At 46.9% G+C, this 17,159-nt stretch overlaps 1 protein-coding gene across 1 annotated transcript in view; it reads left to right on the forward strand.

The window, feature by feature from the left end:
- The window catches only part of MTREX (Mtr4 exosome RNA helicase), a 780,177-nt gene that overhangs the window by 602,820 nt on the left and 160,198 nt on the right, over nt 1-17,159 (forward strand). Inside the window, exon 20 of the mRNA XM_085631304.1 lies at nt 10,583-10,693. Coding sequence (XP_085487430.1) covers nt 10,583-10,693 — 111 coding nt within the window. The remainder of the gene's footprint in view (nt 1-10,582; nt 10,694-17,159) is intronic.

Below are 17,159 nucleotides of genomic sequence, written 5' to 3' on the forward strand. Positions count from 1 at the left end.
ACGTCCAGGAGTCGGTTCACGAGCTGTCCCACGCAGGCTCTCGCTGTTGGCGACTCAAAAGATGCAAACAAGCCTTGGCAAAAGCAGGAGTCGCAGGAATTGAAGAAAGCTGATTACTCTGACCAGCAAGGTCAGAGGGGCTGCTCCTTTGGAGGGAAGCAGGGGCCAGTCTGGAGCAACCAGACCAGCGTCGTAGTTTTCAAAGATGGTCGCCAAGATGGCCACTAGCCAACGGGCCAGGGTCCGGTTAGGCGCGTCGAGTTGCAAAGTGCAGAGGGGCCCCACGCAGATCGTGGAGATGCTGGAGGGCTCACCTTTGGTGCAGATGCTGCTCGGGTGTTGGGCTTCTCAGGTCCCAAAGCACAACTCTGAGGGAGCCTCTGTTGTCGCGCTTGCAGCTTGTCGTGGGTCTTTCAAGATGGCTGGCTCCACGTGTCTCGGTGCCTCCACGGGTTCCTTCTTTGCAGGGACTGTGGATCGGGCGGTGAGAGGTCTGGAGGTCCAGTTCTTGTCGGGCTCTGGGCTCGGGCTCCGGCAGGAGGCGGCGGCAAAGCAGACGTCGAGTAGCTGGTTGGTGCTTGCATTAGCAAGATGGTCACTCCCTGACCATAGGGGAGAATTCCTTCAGTCCTCTGTGCAGCAGAGCGTCGAAGTTCCCGTCTTCTTCTTAGTTTCAAGTTGATTCCAGGATGTCTGAAGTCTTAGGACACAGCTCCTACCTTTAAGCGGATTCTAGGGGCCGGACTACCTGCTAGGTCCCTCCCTAAGGGTGGGACCAGGAAGGGGGGTGGTTACACCCCCAATCCTTTGTCCAGCTCGCCCCAGGTCCGGGGCTGGTGTGCCCCAGGACCGGTTTGAACTGGCATATGCACCGAGGCTCCTTGTGAGCCTCAGGCATGTCTGATTCTATTCAAGCCCTACCTGACCAATACACAAAATCCTGTCTGGGGTGGTGCTCGCACCTCCCCTGGTAGGAAACCCTTTGTCCACGTCTCCCAAGCTGGAAGAACTCCCAGCAGCAGGAGGGCAGACTTGTGTCGGTGGTGGCAGCTTCCATTTTGTGGAGCTGAGGCTATGTCTGATTTTACCCGGGTTTCAGGTGCTGTACATGTCGTGTCCCTCTAGAAGGGTGGAATGCTAACCCCGTCGCCAGAATTGGCGAGGGGTTAGTATTCCAATTCGTATGACACCTTACTCGACATGTTTTGATAAAGTCAAACCAAAGATAGCATTTAACCGCGAGGTTCATAATGCACTTAAGAGTATATGGTATGACGATATCTGGAAACGGTAGAAGGAAGTTGTTCCGACCACTGCAGACAGGCTCAGCTCATGCCAGAGCACCATCTCACATGGAACCAAGCACTCTGCCTTCAGGATTGTTAAGGCCTGCCATAGGAGTGACTTATAGGTTAACATGTGTCCCATTTAAGGTTAGGTATAGGTATACTACACCTAAGTAAGAGGTGGTTACACCAACTTACCCCAGCTGAGTGATCAGCTAGTTGTGTCAAATTGTTAGGCCAGACCAGGGGTGGCACAATACATGCTTCAGCCCCTGGTAGGCCTTAGATACACCAATGCCCTGGGTACCTAGTGTACACTGGTACAGGGGCTCACAGGGTGATCCAATTCCAATTGGTTATGCACCTAGAGTGCATAGTGTCAATTTAGTAGAGCGAACAGCAGGCTGGGTGTCCGATTAGCAGGCCCACAGCCTCAATATGTCAAAAACCAGTGAAGCAAAAAGCAAAAATTTGGGGTGACCATAGGATAGCAGACCCTACACTTTGGTACATCCCAGATTGGACACTGGTATACACTTATCAGTCCCTAGTATATGGTACTAAGGTACCCAGGGCATAGGTACACCAGGGATCCCCATGGGCTGAAGCATGTATTATGCCACCCATGGGAGACCACTCAATTGGTATCTACAGGCCTGCCATTGCAGCCTGTGTAAGCTGGTGCTAGCACCATTTCCAAAAGATATTTCCCTTTATCTAGGGTCACTGCACTTAAACCTATAAGTCACCCCTAAGGCAGGCCTTTCAATCTTGAAAGCAGGGTGCTTGGTTCTGAGTGTGAGGGTGCCTCTGCATGAGCAGTACACCCCCACGACCTACGGGGTCTTTGTGTGCGTTGTAAAGGTCTTTTGCATGCATGTGAGGGCGCAGTGCGATGGTATGGTTTGCGTGGTGAATGCATGCGATGTAACGGTGCGTGTGATGTGAGGAATGCGATGTAATGGTGTGCGTTGTTTGTTTGCGTTGCATTGTCATACATCCCACTGGATTTCACTGATGAACTCGAGCAATTCCACCGTGGCGCTGACCAGCTGCGCACCGATCTTAGAGCATTTTGCCTAGAATACACAACTGGGTGCCAATGGCGGCTTCAATCGGGAGGGCACCGGTGAAGCTCAGCACGGCGGCCAGGCAAACAAGCATCGGAATAGCTAATAGGTCTCGCCTTTGGGACCTTATAAGTGTTTAGCTATGCAACAGTTGCATAACTAAATACTTATAAGGTCCCAAAAGCGAGACCTATTGGCTATGCCAAGCGGCCGTGGGGCCGTGAAAGTGATCGCGATCAGGATCAAGCATCAAAGCAGCCGCGCCCGCGAAAGTGAAAGTAATCGCAGTAAAGTGCCGCCCGCACACATGCACTGTAGCTCTATGCTGGCCTGGTAGCACTTTTTGGAGCCCTCTCAATAAGTCTCGCCAGACCAGCGCATGCGCTGGGTCAGGCGAGACCTAAAAAACCACTATTCTTTCGTGCTGGCATGTCCTTAAAGTGCTGTTGCGTGGCTCCACTTGTTTGGGCAGCTAACTGCTAGTTAACTTTGCGATCAGGTTATGCTGCCCATTGCAACGTGTTGCTCATGCCTTACAGGTGAAGCCCTGCAGCAGTAGATAGATCTTTTAGTTTACAGACATCCAACAGGCTCAAGCATCTTCCAGTTACACATGTCTTACAGGATGAGGCCTCAGAAAGAAGAACTATATAACAGAATAACCGGGAAACCTGCGGCAGTCGCAGCTTCCCACGAATAATACTGAATAGGTTTTTATGAATCCTCCCCCACATGCGAAATTAAACAAATGTACATATTGCGGAAGAAACAAATGAATACGTTCAGAGACATGTGGCTGTGGGAATTTCTGCCCTGTACCCCCCACTTTCCACCCACAGAGATTTACCCCCCAGGGGTACTGTACTTCCATGTGCATAAACTGCCTTTCGAGTGTGGAACTGAATTCTGTCAATTGTAAAACCGGTTTGCACTTGTAAACAAAAATACAGCGGCATCTAAATGAGGCGTACACTGCCTGATTTGTTATTTCTAGCACCTATTTAAAGGGAGATAATTTTACTGTGTTGAGTAAAATGAGAGATATCAAATGCTTGCTGTGATTCATGCTGGGAGGGACGGGGAGGGACCATTCAATCCACATTCCTATCTAGACAGAGGGAGGAAATAAGGAACGGACGCACTAGTGGGTGGGGGAGGGGTCTACTGCAGCTTGCATAGGACAAAGCTGTAGCCGGCAGTTGGCATTGTGGCTGTATAGCGCTCAGCTGCCACTGTTATGGCCTTGTGATGCAAACCCCATGTTAGTGTTCTTTGACCTTTAAAATAAAATTGTTTTGAAATATTGTCTGGTCTGTGTCATGGCTTCATGTGCCTTTTACTTGCCACTGTTTAACATCAGCTCAGCCCCGGGCTAGAGAATAGCGCTTCATGCACTTAAAGCCAGCTTCAATGAGCAATGCAATATGTCCCTTAACTGTTTCTTCTATGTAGCAGCGGAGCTCACGAGAGCAGGGCATCTGACAACCGGTGCTCAGAAAGGCATGTTGTTGTAACACCGTCGGTGCTGTCACTTTTAAGGAACAGTGCCACACACCCCAGACGAGGGGACACACTCAAAACACAAGCAGTGGCAAAGCCAATAAGACTCACTAATGGACGAGTTTGCTAGCTTTGATAAATCAGGTGGCGGTGGGCGATTTTAAATGAGCGCTATAAAACGGCCAGCGCTGGCTGCTCCATAGCACTTTTTAGGCTGAGATTGAAGAGACTGGCTGGTGGGAGGGGGAGACGAACGAGAACGGGCTGAGATGAAATCGAGAGGGAGGGGTGGGTAGTAAAACAAAAGCAGAACAGGTACTCCCTGATTGGTGGACACCAACCATCCTCTCCCCCATTTCAAGGTTACCCTAGCCCACCACATCTCACCTGTCTCAGGAGAAACATGCGCGGAGCTGGTAAAAACAAAAGTGTTGCGTTTAAATACAGCTGCCTTCTTTCTGCTTCCAAAAAATAAAGTTATTTTATTGATTTTCAACGGCGAACCTGAGCATGTCTCGTTTTAACTCCGCTATCAACCAATAATGTTTTTTTCGTGTTTACCACACCATACGAATTGAAATAAAGCACCCTCATACGACTTGAAATCAGTGGCGGGTGGTGACATTTGAAAGTGCTGTGGCGTAAACTTTCTGTCGAAGTGCACCGAGCAAAATTTGAAAAAGAATGTGTAAATGGTGCATTTTCAAGCAAGTTTGAGAAGCGCAGAGACTAGAGCTGCAAACACACAGAGCCTGCCGCAGAGGCTATGTTCATAAGTGAAGTCCTGCTGAAACTAAAATGCATTAACATTCTAATCTCAGTTTCCCCACTTAACAAAGAGAGTGATCCCCAGAAAATGAGTTCCCCATCCTGTTTCTTCATTACATTTTCAGACAAAATTATGAACATTCATAGACAATCCACACATGCATTAAGCGAATTGAAAAAACAAACCAGTCCTTCAATGCGCCTTTCTCCATTTCAAGAAGGAAATGTGCTTCAGCTGTTAATGTGTGCTGTCTTCAGAGGATCAGTTAAGACTTGGTTTAATATTTAAAACTTGATCTGGTCTTGTAGTTGATCTGAGAAGTGGTCTCCTGTCTTGTTTGAGATGTAATGTCATGGCCAAGTTGAAATCAGATCTTGTGGTTAAGCTGAGACGGGTTAGTGGTAAGGTTAAGATGTGAGTAGGGTGGGATTTAGGGGTAAATCTGAGGTGCGATCTTCTGGTTGAGATGTGAATTAATGCTATCTTCAGATGCAACCTTGGGGTTATGCTAATCCCATGATTAGTGATAAATATGTAGGCTGTCCGGTTTTAGGTTTAAACCTATAATAACTGATAAAACCCCACTGAAACAGAAATAGCCCTCACCAGTGAAAACATATAAACACTGAAAAAACACCGGCACAATCACAAATTAAATTCCATTCAAAGAAAGGAAAAAGAGAGTAAAATAGTCCTTTTTTTCTTCCTAAAGGGGCCAATACAATGTAACTTTGTTGCACATGCTAGCAGTAAGAAAGTCTGGGCTAACATTATTCTGCTTGAGTTTTGTTGTTTAGGGATGCCCCTATAATATTGTTTCTTCTCCCTTTTGTTTTGTGGTCTTTGGTCTAAAGATGCAGGGTTTAGATGCAAGTTTTAGGTCGTATTTAATTATTTTATAAACTATATAGAATCAGGAAATATCAAAATCATATTTGATATTTTGGCTGCGTTCGATTCTTTCACTAATAGGTAAAATGGCTGGTTTCATAAAAATCTTTCCTAATATGTGTCATCACACTTGCCCACAGAGAATGGTAAAAACCTTTAATACATCAGCCCCCAGTTTCTAGTGCGTCAGTATTGATAGTAGGCGAATTGCCAACACCTCAGGCTTTAAAAAATTTAATGCAAGGTATAGTGACAAGTATATGTGAAAAGAGTGCTATCACCAAGCATCTGGGATAGAGGTTAAAACATGACACCAGACTTTTGGAAATCATAGAACGCAGTGTCACTTGGAATGTTCTGCAAAAAAGGTTCTTTCCAAGTTCAACAAAGATTAGAGTGATATTGTTTGTATTTGCAGTGATTCATCTACGTATATGAAAAAGTTGTGTGATGACCTGTCAAAATTAATACCTGAGCTGAAGTGCTTCCCTGTAAGAAATCCTTGCCACTTGTAAGATGGTATGCTGAAAGCATGTTTACAATCTTCGGAGTTAATGAGGAATGCTATTGACTTTTTAGTCCATTTTGTTTTCCCAAGCACAGGAACTAAAATACAAATATTTATCATTTTGTGCTTTGTGTGGCATCAAAGAAAGAGTCATCTCAACTGTGTCCCTTAGCTGATGGTTCTCAGTCCAAAGGGCTATGAATGCTATATTATCCATGTGGCAACCATTTACAGAATATTTGCTGAGTGATGATGCCAAAGACGAGAAATGTGAGGGTCTTTGGTCACATATGGATAGTGATTTGAAAAAAGTACACTCTACTACATTCTTAGATTTTTACAGGAAAACATAACTGCTGAAGTGGACATAATAAAAAAACAAGAGTTTCAAAACACCCTTGGCTGACAAGTGTTCAGCATATTTGGTGTAGATGTGAAACATCTCCTTGAGAGTAGGCTGGGCGACACCTTTAGTGACTGGCACTACAACATGTTCCATGCTAGAGTGCTTGCGGCTTGGTAAGCAAAGCAAGGGTGAAGAGCAATTCAGGAACTTTTATTTTACAATGTATGAGAAATGGCTTGCAATGATGTATAGAAATGTCCCTTCACCACCAATGGCATTTGAAGTCAATGAAACCTCTCTGTGGTACTCTGTTCTAGATCCCTACCGTAAAGGGGAATTTCCTCCGTAGTTTCAAAAGTGCTGCTTCATTTTTGACCGCTTCAATAACTCTGAGGGCATAAGCGCCCAGATTTGCGTAAATGTTGCAGAACCTGCCCTGAGAATCGCAATCTTCAAGTGAACCAGTATTGGCATGGAATGCTATGTCAGTATCCAGAGTTACCAAATTGAACACTGGCTGTTATGGTGTTGCCCATCTCCAGTGCCAATGTTGAGAGGGCCTTTTCACAGAAGTTTACATGGGAAGGAAAGAGTGAACGTACATGACCAAAGACTCACTGAAGAAGTATTGTATAGTGTACTACAATAAGTTTAATTTGCAAAAATCTATTTGGACCTCATATACACTATTCTAATATTGTCTATATACCATGCGCTATCAGTGCTGAAAGCAAGCAATAATTAAAGCAAAACGTTCCATAAACACCGGAAAAACAATGTTTCTGTAGTTTTTAATGGTGCGAAAATGTGTAACCACTGATAACCACTGTTTTTTTAAGGTATTGAAATCACTTGAAAACACTGAAAAAACCCCACCAGAATTTACCAAAAATAGAAACTGAAAACAGGAAAGGCTATAAATATGGGATGTGATCTTGTGCTTAAATTGAGATGCGGATTTGTGGTTGTCGGTGCTGGTCTGGAGAGTTCAGGGGCAGTCACAAGTTACTGGGCTTCAGTTTTACATTACTTTGTACAGCACAGTTGTGCAAAAAGCAGGAAACTTAAATGGAGGGACAAGATACAAATAGAAGACAGTGGCTTAAAGGTCAGGTTTTGATGACTGTCTTGGATTTCATTAAAATGGTTCCTGCGTAAAAGGCATATGATATGGGAAAGGATGTGTTTCTGTACGTCACCACCATGGCTCATGACACAGAAACGGATTGGTGCGTTGTACATTTTTGTTTGGCTGATAAAGTAAACATTTTGAGGTTAAAAAGGTAGAACTATGGTGATGTAAGGATTTCTGAGTGTTCATAGGGGCTGTAAAGGCAACTCTAGTTTGAAGGTATACCCCGTAAAGGGTTCATAGGAAAGGTGATATCCTTTCAGATGTTGAGAAGGCCATTATAAGACCGAGTTTTGCACAAAATAATGCCGAGCAAGCCTTTTTCAGAAGCCGGTGCATAACTGGTATTAGTGTAGAGCATCCTAGATTGAGTCAAGACGTTGGCCACTGGGATGCACCAGTAGTTGTCGATGCAAGGTAGAAGCTTCTTCAAGACCATGAGCTGGCCAAAGAATTCACCAAACTTAGTGTCACTTTAGCCATTTGTGCAACAGATTGGTGTCTAGCTGTGACCTCCGATTTACTGGCGCCACCATACTAGGGGCCCAATTTAACACTTGATGCTCGGATAGTGATGTTGGGAGGTCTAAGGTTTATTCTGGAAACTCAGCGTGAGCTGAGACAGTCATAACACTAAATACCACTTGCACTTTATCCAAGGCTTTTAGCTCGAAAAGAAAAAAAAATTACTTTATTCAGCATAAGTATATGTTAACATGGAGCAATCAAAAGTTTGGGGAAATACTATTTTTGGGTAAAATAAGGTGTTCTAAATAAAAATTAATGTCCATTGAATTTGGCATAGGGTTTCTATTCGCAACAAGCTACTGGCTATTGACTTTAACAACACGTTGTCACAGTAAGCCAGCTCAAGACTTCAGCGTTTGACAGAGGGCTTTTCACAAGCAATATCTAACTGCCTACTGGCTTTATCACAGGGTGCTTCACAATCATTCTCCCGCCATCTATAGGCTGTGACAAAAGGAAAAGTTAGGATTTTGTGTTTTCTTTGCTGATACACTGCGGAGTTTGAAAGCTTCTGGATGGAGCAAAGTTAGTTAGCTGTCTGGGGCAACTGGTGTCACCCACGCAGCCTCGGGGGGGGGGGGGTCCAACTGTGAGCTCTTCTGGACAGCATCCCCTTGAAGGGCACGCTACCTCAGACCTGCAGAGCGCACAGAGTTTTAGGGTGGCCTGCCCAGCTGTGATCATCTCCTGAAGGGCACCCTACCTCAGACCTGCAGTGCAGACATGCACTTCCGGTGTAGGAGTCCGCTGGGGTGAGGTAGGCCTTAAGTAGCAGAGGGTGGCAATAGTTCTCCCTTTTACCACGATCATTTTTCCATATAAATTACCGCCGGTCTGCTGCGCACACCCCACCTACCCCCACGTCCTCGCACCCAGCGGTCATTGGTGTTGTAAAGCTCTGGTTACCCCATCTCAGCTCAGCAGACATTAATTACTTAATGTGTATGGGAAAGGTTGCCTGGCCAGTGGCTAGCACCGCAGCCAGAAAACTACAGGCTGCACGCAGATCTCGGCAGTAGGCACATGAACCTCCTAAGCTATCCCGCACTATTAGAATCTTAACCAAGGCATGCTCCTGTGTCTTCGTTCTCCCTCCAGGCACCAGCCACAATGACAAGCTGGTTTAAAACGCATCAACGGGGGTGGAAGGGACTGCGAGCCGGTGCAGTGGGCCATCGGAAGGCGGGGCTAGGCATCGAGGAAGTGGGGGCTGAGCGCCGAGGAAGCGGGGGCTGAGCACGAGACGCAGAACCTTCCTGTGGCATTTCCCAACAAGCAAAACCCCCAAAACTTGTTTCTCCGCCGGCTTCCTTCAACTCTGGGTCCGTCGCGCACCCATGCACTGTTTAAAGTGAAAGCACGCCGGAGCCAGAGTTGAAGGAAGCCGGCGTGAACAAGATGGCGGCAGACTGTCCACTGTCCCATGGACCTACACATGCTGTCTGCTATGGACAGATGGCGAGAGCAGCCATCTTTGTCCATGCAGGCGCGTGCATGCAAGTGTTGGGGAGAATCGATTCCAAAATGTCTCTTACGAGAGCAGCGCATGCGCTGCTTTCGCCAGGCGAGACCTAAAAAGGTAGGATTTTTACACCAAAAACTAACAAGTGGGATTAGACAATATTATTAAGAGGGGCCTATCTCCTGATGCTGGGTACACAAGTTAATAGTTCAAACAGTACTGTGGTGTCCAGGAAAGAAAGGCTTAGGTGAGTGACCCAGCCCAGCATCTGACGTGCGCAGACAGGCCCATCCCTTGCCCGGGCAAGTCCGCACACGTCCCGCGCTGCTGGAGTGTCCGGACACCTTTACAGCGTTTGGTAGGTTAGCCCGCCTCCTTCCTTCAGTAGCACACTGGGGGACCAAGTCCCACCCCAGTAAGGCAGCAGTAGCAAAGAACCAGTGAGGTGCAGGGGGCCTCGGACGGCTCAAGAAGTTAGTCATGCACTGCGGGAGTATCCTGACGCCTTTATGGCATTTGGGAGGCCAGCCCCTCCTCCTTCCTCTAGTGGCACACTGGGGAACTGAGTCCCACCCCAGCTAGATAGCAGCGAGGAACCGGTGAGGGTCAGGGGGCTTCATACGGCCAAATAAGTTAGATCTTATAACTGGATGCAAGTGGTTTGGGGTGCAAGGTTAGATAACATGGCCTAGGTGCACCAATGGCAGTTAGCACTTTGGATCTATGGAAATGTTTAAAATCACTGCTGTATTTTGAGAAGATTCTCCCAGTCTTGCATGAGGTTCCGGACAGTTCCCATCCATTTGAGGAGGTGGCGCAGAGCAAGGCGTAATAGTAAAACCCCATTATGGGATTTTCATTTGTCTTTTGCGACAGTTTGCATGGATGTATACATATGATGTGATTTGCTATTCCCAGGTATTTTTTCATTTGGTTTTTTGAGCCTGAAATGTTTTTATAATTTGCTCTTTTTTAAGCGCACTGCTAAATGGGCATGTCTCAGAATGTTAACTTTTATAAACAGATTTCTGGATTTTACAGTATGTTTTAAATCATACTCACATTTGTGGTTCTGTGTTTTTTTGTTTAGGTTGTTCCTGTTTTGTTACACCTTCTGTCTTCTATTAGCAGTGTCAGGCTATACATCCCCAAAGATCTCCGACCTGTTGACAATCGGCAAAGTGTGTTAAAATCAATTCAGGTACCTTTCGTGTTTAGTTTTACCTATATGTAAAATGTAAAATGTTTAGCACAAAAAAGAAGTAAACACAACTTAAAATATAAAAAGAAGAAGGCCTCTATGGGCCTCTAAAATAGTTGGATCACTGTGTGATTTGATTTCATGTCTGTTTTATATTTTCACAACTGCATGTCTCAAATATCACCAGACACTGTTTAGAAAGCAATTTGTATACATTTTATGTCCAGTATTTCTGTATATTCACTGATTTCTCTACTGAAGAGTCACATTTTGGAATCTGTAATTAAGTTATTTGATAATGCATTCGTGTTGTGCCAGAAAATGGCAGCTTTTTGGTGGGATTCTACAGAAAACCAGTAGACCATTGAAGAGGATGGTTTGGTCCACATTTATAGTGAATAGTTCCACAAACAGTGCCACTGTTAAAGCATCTTGCGCATATTAATGTGCCCTGGGGAACTTATTTGCACCCCAGTGATTCTTTGGTATTACAGAAGCGGTTGATTGCATGGCTTATTCTGTAAATTGCGGCATCACTTCATTACCTTATTTAGGACAAGTTAGGTTTAATTTGTCAAACCGTAGCTCATCCTTGGGTGGCTGTTGCTTCGAGCAGACGGGCTTCAACAGGAAAAAGTGTAAAGCATTTAACCAACACCAAAATAATCGAAGAAAAAAGAAACATGACTCAAGAACTCAAAAACCAATTTATGAAAATAGGTTGTCTTTGTATGAATTTTTGGACACCAAAACAAAAAAGATCCACCAAAGGGTTTCGGATACATAGATTATACTCGAAACAATAAATGAAGACTTTTCACTCGACTGCATACAAGCAATGGCAAATTTAATGAATTTTACACTTTCTCAGCAATAAGTTATATCAAGGATGGGTGCGGGTACTTTGAAGTATTTGGGGCGACCAACTCTGGCAGAGACAGTCATGGGAACCAACAAGGTAAGAAGAAAGTTAACTTCACAATTCTCCAGTCTGGCAGTCTCCAGTCAAGTTCCAACATTAATGGCCATTTGCCATTGACTTTTAATTAATGATCCTGATGCAAGCAATACAGGATGCTGAACATGCTCAAGGACGCTGAACGTACTGTGCGGTCGACGGGGTCTTCCTGGTTCTACTCCACGGTCCAGGTGGGGCGGCTTTGGCCACAGGGGTTGACGTCCTCTTTGATCCAGCAAAAGTACAGTCACTACTGGCTGAACAAGCGGTTCCCTTCTTTTTGTGGAAATTCATCTTCTGGTTACCAAACAGCACTCCTATGACCCTCTCGGGTCCAGCAGACTCTGGTGCAACTTTAGGGTGCAAGGTCTCGGTCTTCCAGGCTGCTCTTGTGACGAAGAGCGACGATCTGTGCTACTAACTCTCCCGCAGGCTGCATTTGTAAGTATTACATATATGTGTATGGATATGTGTGTGTGTGTATATATATGTGTATATATATATATATATATATTTGTGTGTCTGTGTATATATGTATGATGGATGTGTGTGTGTATATATGTAACAATGAGGCATTTGGCCTTTGCCATTAACTTAAATAGCAACATAGAGTTAACAGTTAAAACAGCTCTACCAGTCTACCGTGGCGATCTGGGAGACATGTTTTACTTTGTCAAACACATGGTGGCACAGCTAGTGCTGCAATCAACGAATGACACTTTAACGTACAGGCCCTAGGTACCCCTGCGACAATATACTAGGGACTTGCAAGTAAGTTAAGCTATGCCAATTGAGTGTAAGTCAGTCAGCCATTGACTTTTACAGGGGTCAGAGCACATGCACTTAGTCCTGGTGAGCAGGGCTCAGGGCATTTCAGAGCCATTACACCTTGACCTAGTAGTCAAAACGTGGAGACAAAGTGGGTTAAAACCTGCAAAAAGCCTGTTTTGTCATAAGGCCTTTGTATGTTGATGAATGTGAAGGACTTCTCACTTCTACAATGTGCCTTGTGAGGAATCTCAGTCTGCGGGAGTTGAGCACAGCGGAGTTATTCAACATCTCTTTAATAGTTTCTGTAATTGAAACTGACAGACTTTTAACATTATGAAGGCTAACTTGCTAATAAATCTTCGTAACATCCGATAATAGTGTCGACCCACTTCAAAATGGGGGTCTTAGAATAGGTGAGAGGTTGTATCTGGCAAAAGGTTTTCTTCTGAATTGAAAAGTTGTGGATCTGGAGCATTTGATCCTCTGATACTTGACTTAAAATGTAATAGAAATGTTTCATATTAGAAAAAAGTTCCTCTTGGGAATGTATGCCCAAATTGACGGATGCATGGCAGAATATGTAATTAGAGAGTCACTTTTGGTTGCCTCTAAGACACGAACATTGGGGCATGGCCCATCTTGCTGGGATCAGTCAGAGGAGCGCTGACCTCCCCGGGCAGTGAACTTGATGGTATGGGAGTTGAGCTGCATTTTGGCCCCTGGGCGTAGGGTGCTACCTCTGGGAAGGGGTGCCGACTTCCAGGGACCTGCCTGATCGCAGGCGACATGTGGGCCCCCGCGCCTGCTGGCCCTGGCCTATCTGACACAGACTTCTAGCTGCAGATTCCTTAACTTCGAATTCTCCCCAGGCATCAGACGGAGAGGGTAGTAGGAGGACTTAAACAGTATTGGGGTATCTTTCATAGATTCACATGCCTGAATCATTCCCTGTCGCCAAGATGGGAGTCCCGCGGTAAAATACAAAAGTAGTGCCATAAGTAATAAATAGGCCAAAGGCTATATCTTAGTAACCTATCTACGTCCTTGTATGAAAAGGACTAAAAGTCAGCTGTAACCAATCCGCTATCGGCACCACTCCCAACAGAAGCAGTTCTCTGATTTTCATCGCACGTCGTGTGTGAAGGGAGTCTCCCTGAGCTCTGCTCAGTTTCTTCAGCTATTACTTATCCAAGATTATACTTCATGTTTAATTTCTCTGACCCTGAAGCTAATATGGCAGTAATGTGGCAGAAAACAAGGTAATAGACTATGAATTTATGTCTAACCTTTTCCTCAAAATCTCTCACGTTCTGAGAGATGAGGCTTATATTGGGACTACAGAAACTTAAATCTGTCACTTCTGATAAGGACAATGAGGATTCCTTCACCTCATAGGAGGGTCAAAGGGAGAGGTCGCGCCGAGTCTCCAGAGGGAGCGCAAGAAAGCCATAAAAAAGACTTACCCTGAGTCTTGATAAGGTATTTCTCACAGAGAGAGGCAATAAAAAAAAAGGCAGATCCTACACTCATCCCTGACACTACATCAGGGAAATCCTCATAACCTGGCAATAAGGAGTCTATAACAAAACTCCATGCCTGCTATTACTGTCTCACCAATATTGACATCATCTACGATGGCCTCGTCTACGATGGCCGCCTACGACGGTCTAGGACAGCCTCATCTATGACTGTTGTCCATGATGGCCTCATCTACGACGGTCGTCGACAGCCTCATCTACGACGGTCTTCGACGACGGCCTCATCTACGACGGTCGTCGACAACGGCCTCATCGACGACTGTCGTCGACGACGACAGCCTCATCGACGACGGCCTCATCTATGATGTCCGTCTACATGACCTCATCTATGATGGCCTCATCTACAATGGCATTGCCTAGGACAGCCTCATCTCAATGACAACCTCCTCCTACAATGGTCATCTAAGACGGTAGTCTGACAGCCTTATCAATGAGGCCTCGTGTATGTATGGCCTCGTCTACGTATTGCCTCGTCTACGTATGGCCTCGTCTACGTATGGCCTCGTCTACGTATGGCCTAGTCTACGTATGGCCTCGTCTACGATGGCCTCCTACGACGGTCGTTTACGACAGCCTCATCTATGACTTGTCAATGATGGCCTCATCTACGACGGTATTCGATGACGTCCTCATCTACGACGGTCGTCGACGGCGGCCCCATCTACGACGGTCGTCGACGGCGGCCCCATCTACGGCGGTCGTCGACGGCGGCCCCATCTACGGCGGTCGTCGACGACTGCCTCATCTACGACGGTCGTCGACAACGGCCTCATCGACGACGACCGCCTCATCGACGACGGCCTCATCTATGATGTCAGTCTACATGACCTCATCTATGATGGCCTCATCTACAATGGCATTGCCTAGGACAGCCTCATCTCAATGACAACCTCATCTACAATGGTCATCTACGACGGTAGTCTATGACAGCCTTATGAATGAGGCCTCGTCTACGTATGGCCTCGTCTACGTATGGCCTCGTCTACTTATGGCCTCGTCTACGATGGCGTCCTATGACGGTCGTTTACGACAGCCTCATCTATGACTTGTCAATGATGGCCTCATCTACGACGGTAGTCGACGACTGTGTCATCTACGACGGTATTCGATGACGTCCTCATCTACGACGGTCGTCGACGGCGGCCCCATCTACGGCGGTCGTCGACGACGGCCTCATCTACGACGGTCGTCGACAACGGCCTCATCTACGACGGTCGTCGTCGACGACAGCCTCATCGACGACTGCCTCATCTATGATGTCCGTCTACATGACCTCATCTATGATGGCCTCATCTACAATGGCATTGCCTAGGACAGCCTCATCTCAATGACAACCTCATCTACAATGGTCATCTACGACGGTAGTCTGACAGCCTTATGAATGAGGCCTCGTCTACGTATGGCCTCGTCTACGTATGGCCTCGTCTACGTATGGCCTCGTCTACGTATGGCCTCGTCTACGTATGGCCTAGTCTACGTATGGCCTAGTCTACGTATGGCCTAGTCTACGTATGGCCTCGTCTACGTATGGCCTCGTCTACGTATGGCCTCGTCTACGTATGGCCTCGTCTACGTATGGCCTCGTCTACGTATGGCCTCGTCTACGTATGGCCTCGTCTACGTATGGCCTCGTCTACGTATGGCCTCGTCTACGTATGGCCTCGTCTACGTATGGCCTCGTCTACGTATGGCCTCGTCTACGTATGGCCTCGTCTACGTATGGCCTCGTCTACGTATGGCCTCGTCTACGTATGGCCTCGTCTACGTATGGCCTGGTCTACGTATGGCCTGGTCTACGTATGGCCTGGTCTACGTATGGCCTGGTCTACGTATGGCCTGGTCTACGTATGGCCTGGTCTACGTATGGCCTGGTCTACGTATGGCCTGGTCTACGTATGGCCTGGTCTACGTATGGCCTGGTCTACGTATGGCCTGGTCTACGTATGGCCTGGTCTACGTATGGCCTGGTCTACGTATGGCCTGGTCTACGTATGGCCTGGTCTACGTATGGCCTGGTCTACGTATGGCCTGGTCTACGTATGGCCTGGTCTACGTATGGCCTGGTCTACGTATGGCCTGGTCTACGTATGGCCTGGTCTACGTATGGCCTGGTCTACGTATGGCCTCGTCTACGTATGGCCTCGTCTACGTATGGCCTGGTCTACGTATGGCCTGGTCTACGTATGGCCTGGTCTACGTATGGCCTGGTCTACGTATGGCCTGGTCTACGTATGGCCTGGTCTACGTATGGCCTGGTCTACGTATGGCCTGGTCTACGTATGGCCTGGTCTACGTATGGCCTGGTCTACGTATGGCCTCGTCTACGTATGGCCTCGTCTACGTATGGCCTCGTCTACGTATGGCCTCGTCTACGTATGGCCTCGTCTACGTATGGCCTCGTCTACGTATGGCCTCGTCTACGTATGGCCTCGTCTACGTATGGCCTCGTCTACGTATGGCCTCGTCTACGTATGGCCTCGTCTACGTATGGCCTCGTCTACGTATGGCCTCGTCTACGTATGGCCTCGTCTACGTATGGCCTCGTCTACGTATGGCCTCGTCTACGTATGGCCTCGTCTACGTATGGCCTCGTCTACGTATGGCCTCGTCTACGTATGGCCTCGTCTACGTATGGCCTCGTCTACGTATGGCCTCGTCTACGTATGGCCTCGTCTACGTATGGCCTCGTCTACGTATGGCCTCGTCTACGTATGGCCTCGTCTACGTATGGCCTCGTCTACGTATGGCCTCGTCTACGTATGGCCTCGTCTACGTATGGCCTCGTCTACGTATGGCCTCGTCTACGTATGGCCTCGTCTACGTATGGCCTCGTCTACGTATGGCCTCGTCTACGTATGGCCTCGTCTACGTATGGCCTCGTCTACGTATGGCCTCGTCTACGTATGGCCTCGTCTACGTATGGCCTCGTCTACGTATGGCCTCGTCTACGTATGGCCTCGTCTACGTATGGCCTCGTCTACGTATGGCCTCGTCTACGTATGGCCTCGTCTACGTATGGCCTCGTCTACGTATGGCCTCGTCTACGTATGGCCTCGTCTACGTATGGCCTCGTCTACGTATGGCCTCGTCTACGTATGGCCTCGTCTACGTATGGCCTCCTCTACGTATAAACAGGTAGGCAGATGACTTCAAGGGATTTATTTAGCAATTAGTTTGTATAATTCCAACAATGAATGAA

The sequence above is a fragment of the Triturus cristatus genome, chromosome 2_1 (genome assembly GCF_964204655.1).
Source record: "Triturus cristatus chromosome 2_1, aTriCri1.1, whole genome shotgun sequence".
Classification (NCBI taxonomy): Eukaryota; Metazoa; Chordata; class Amphibia; order Caudata; family Salamandridae; genus Triturus; species Triturus cristatus.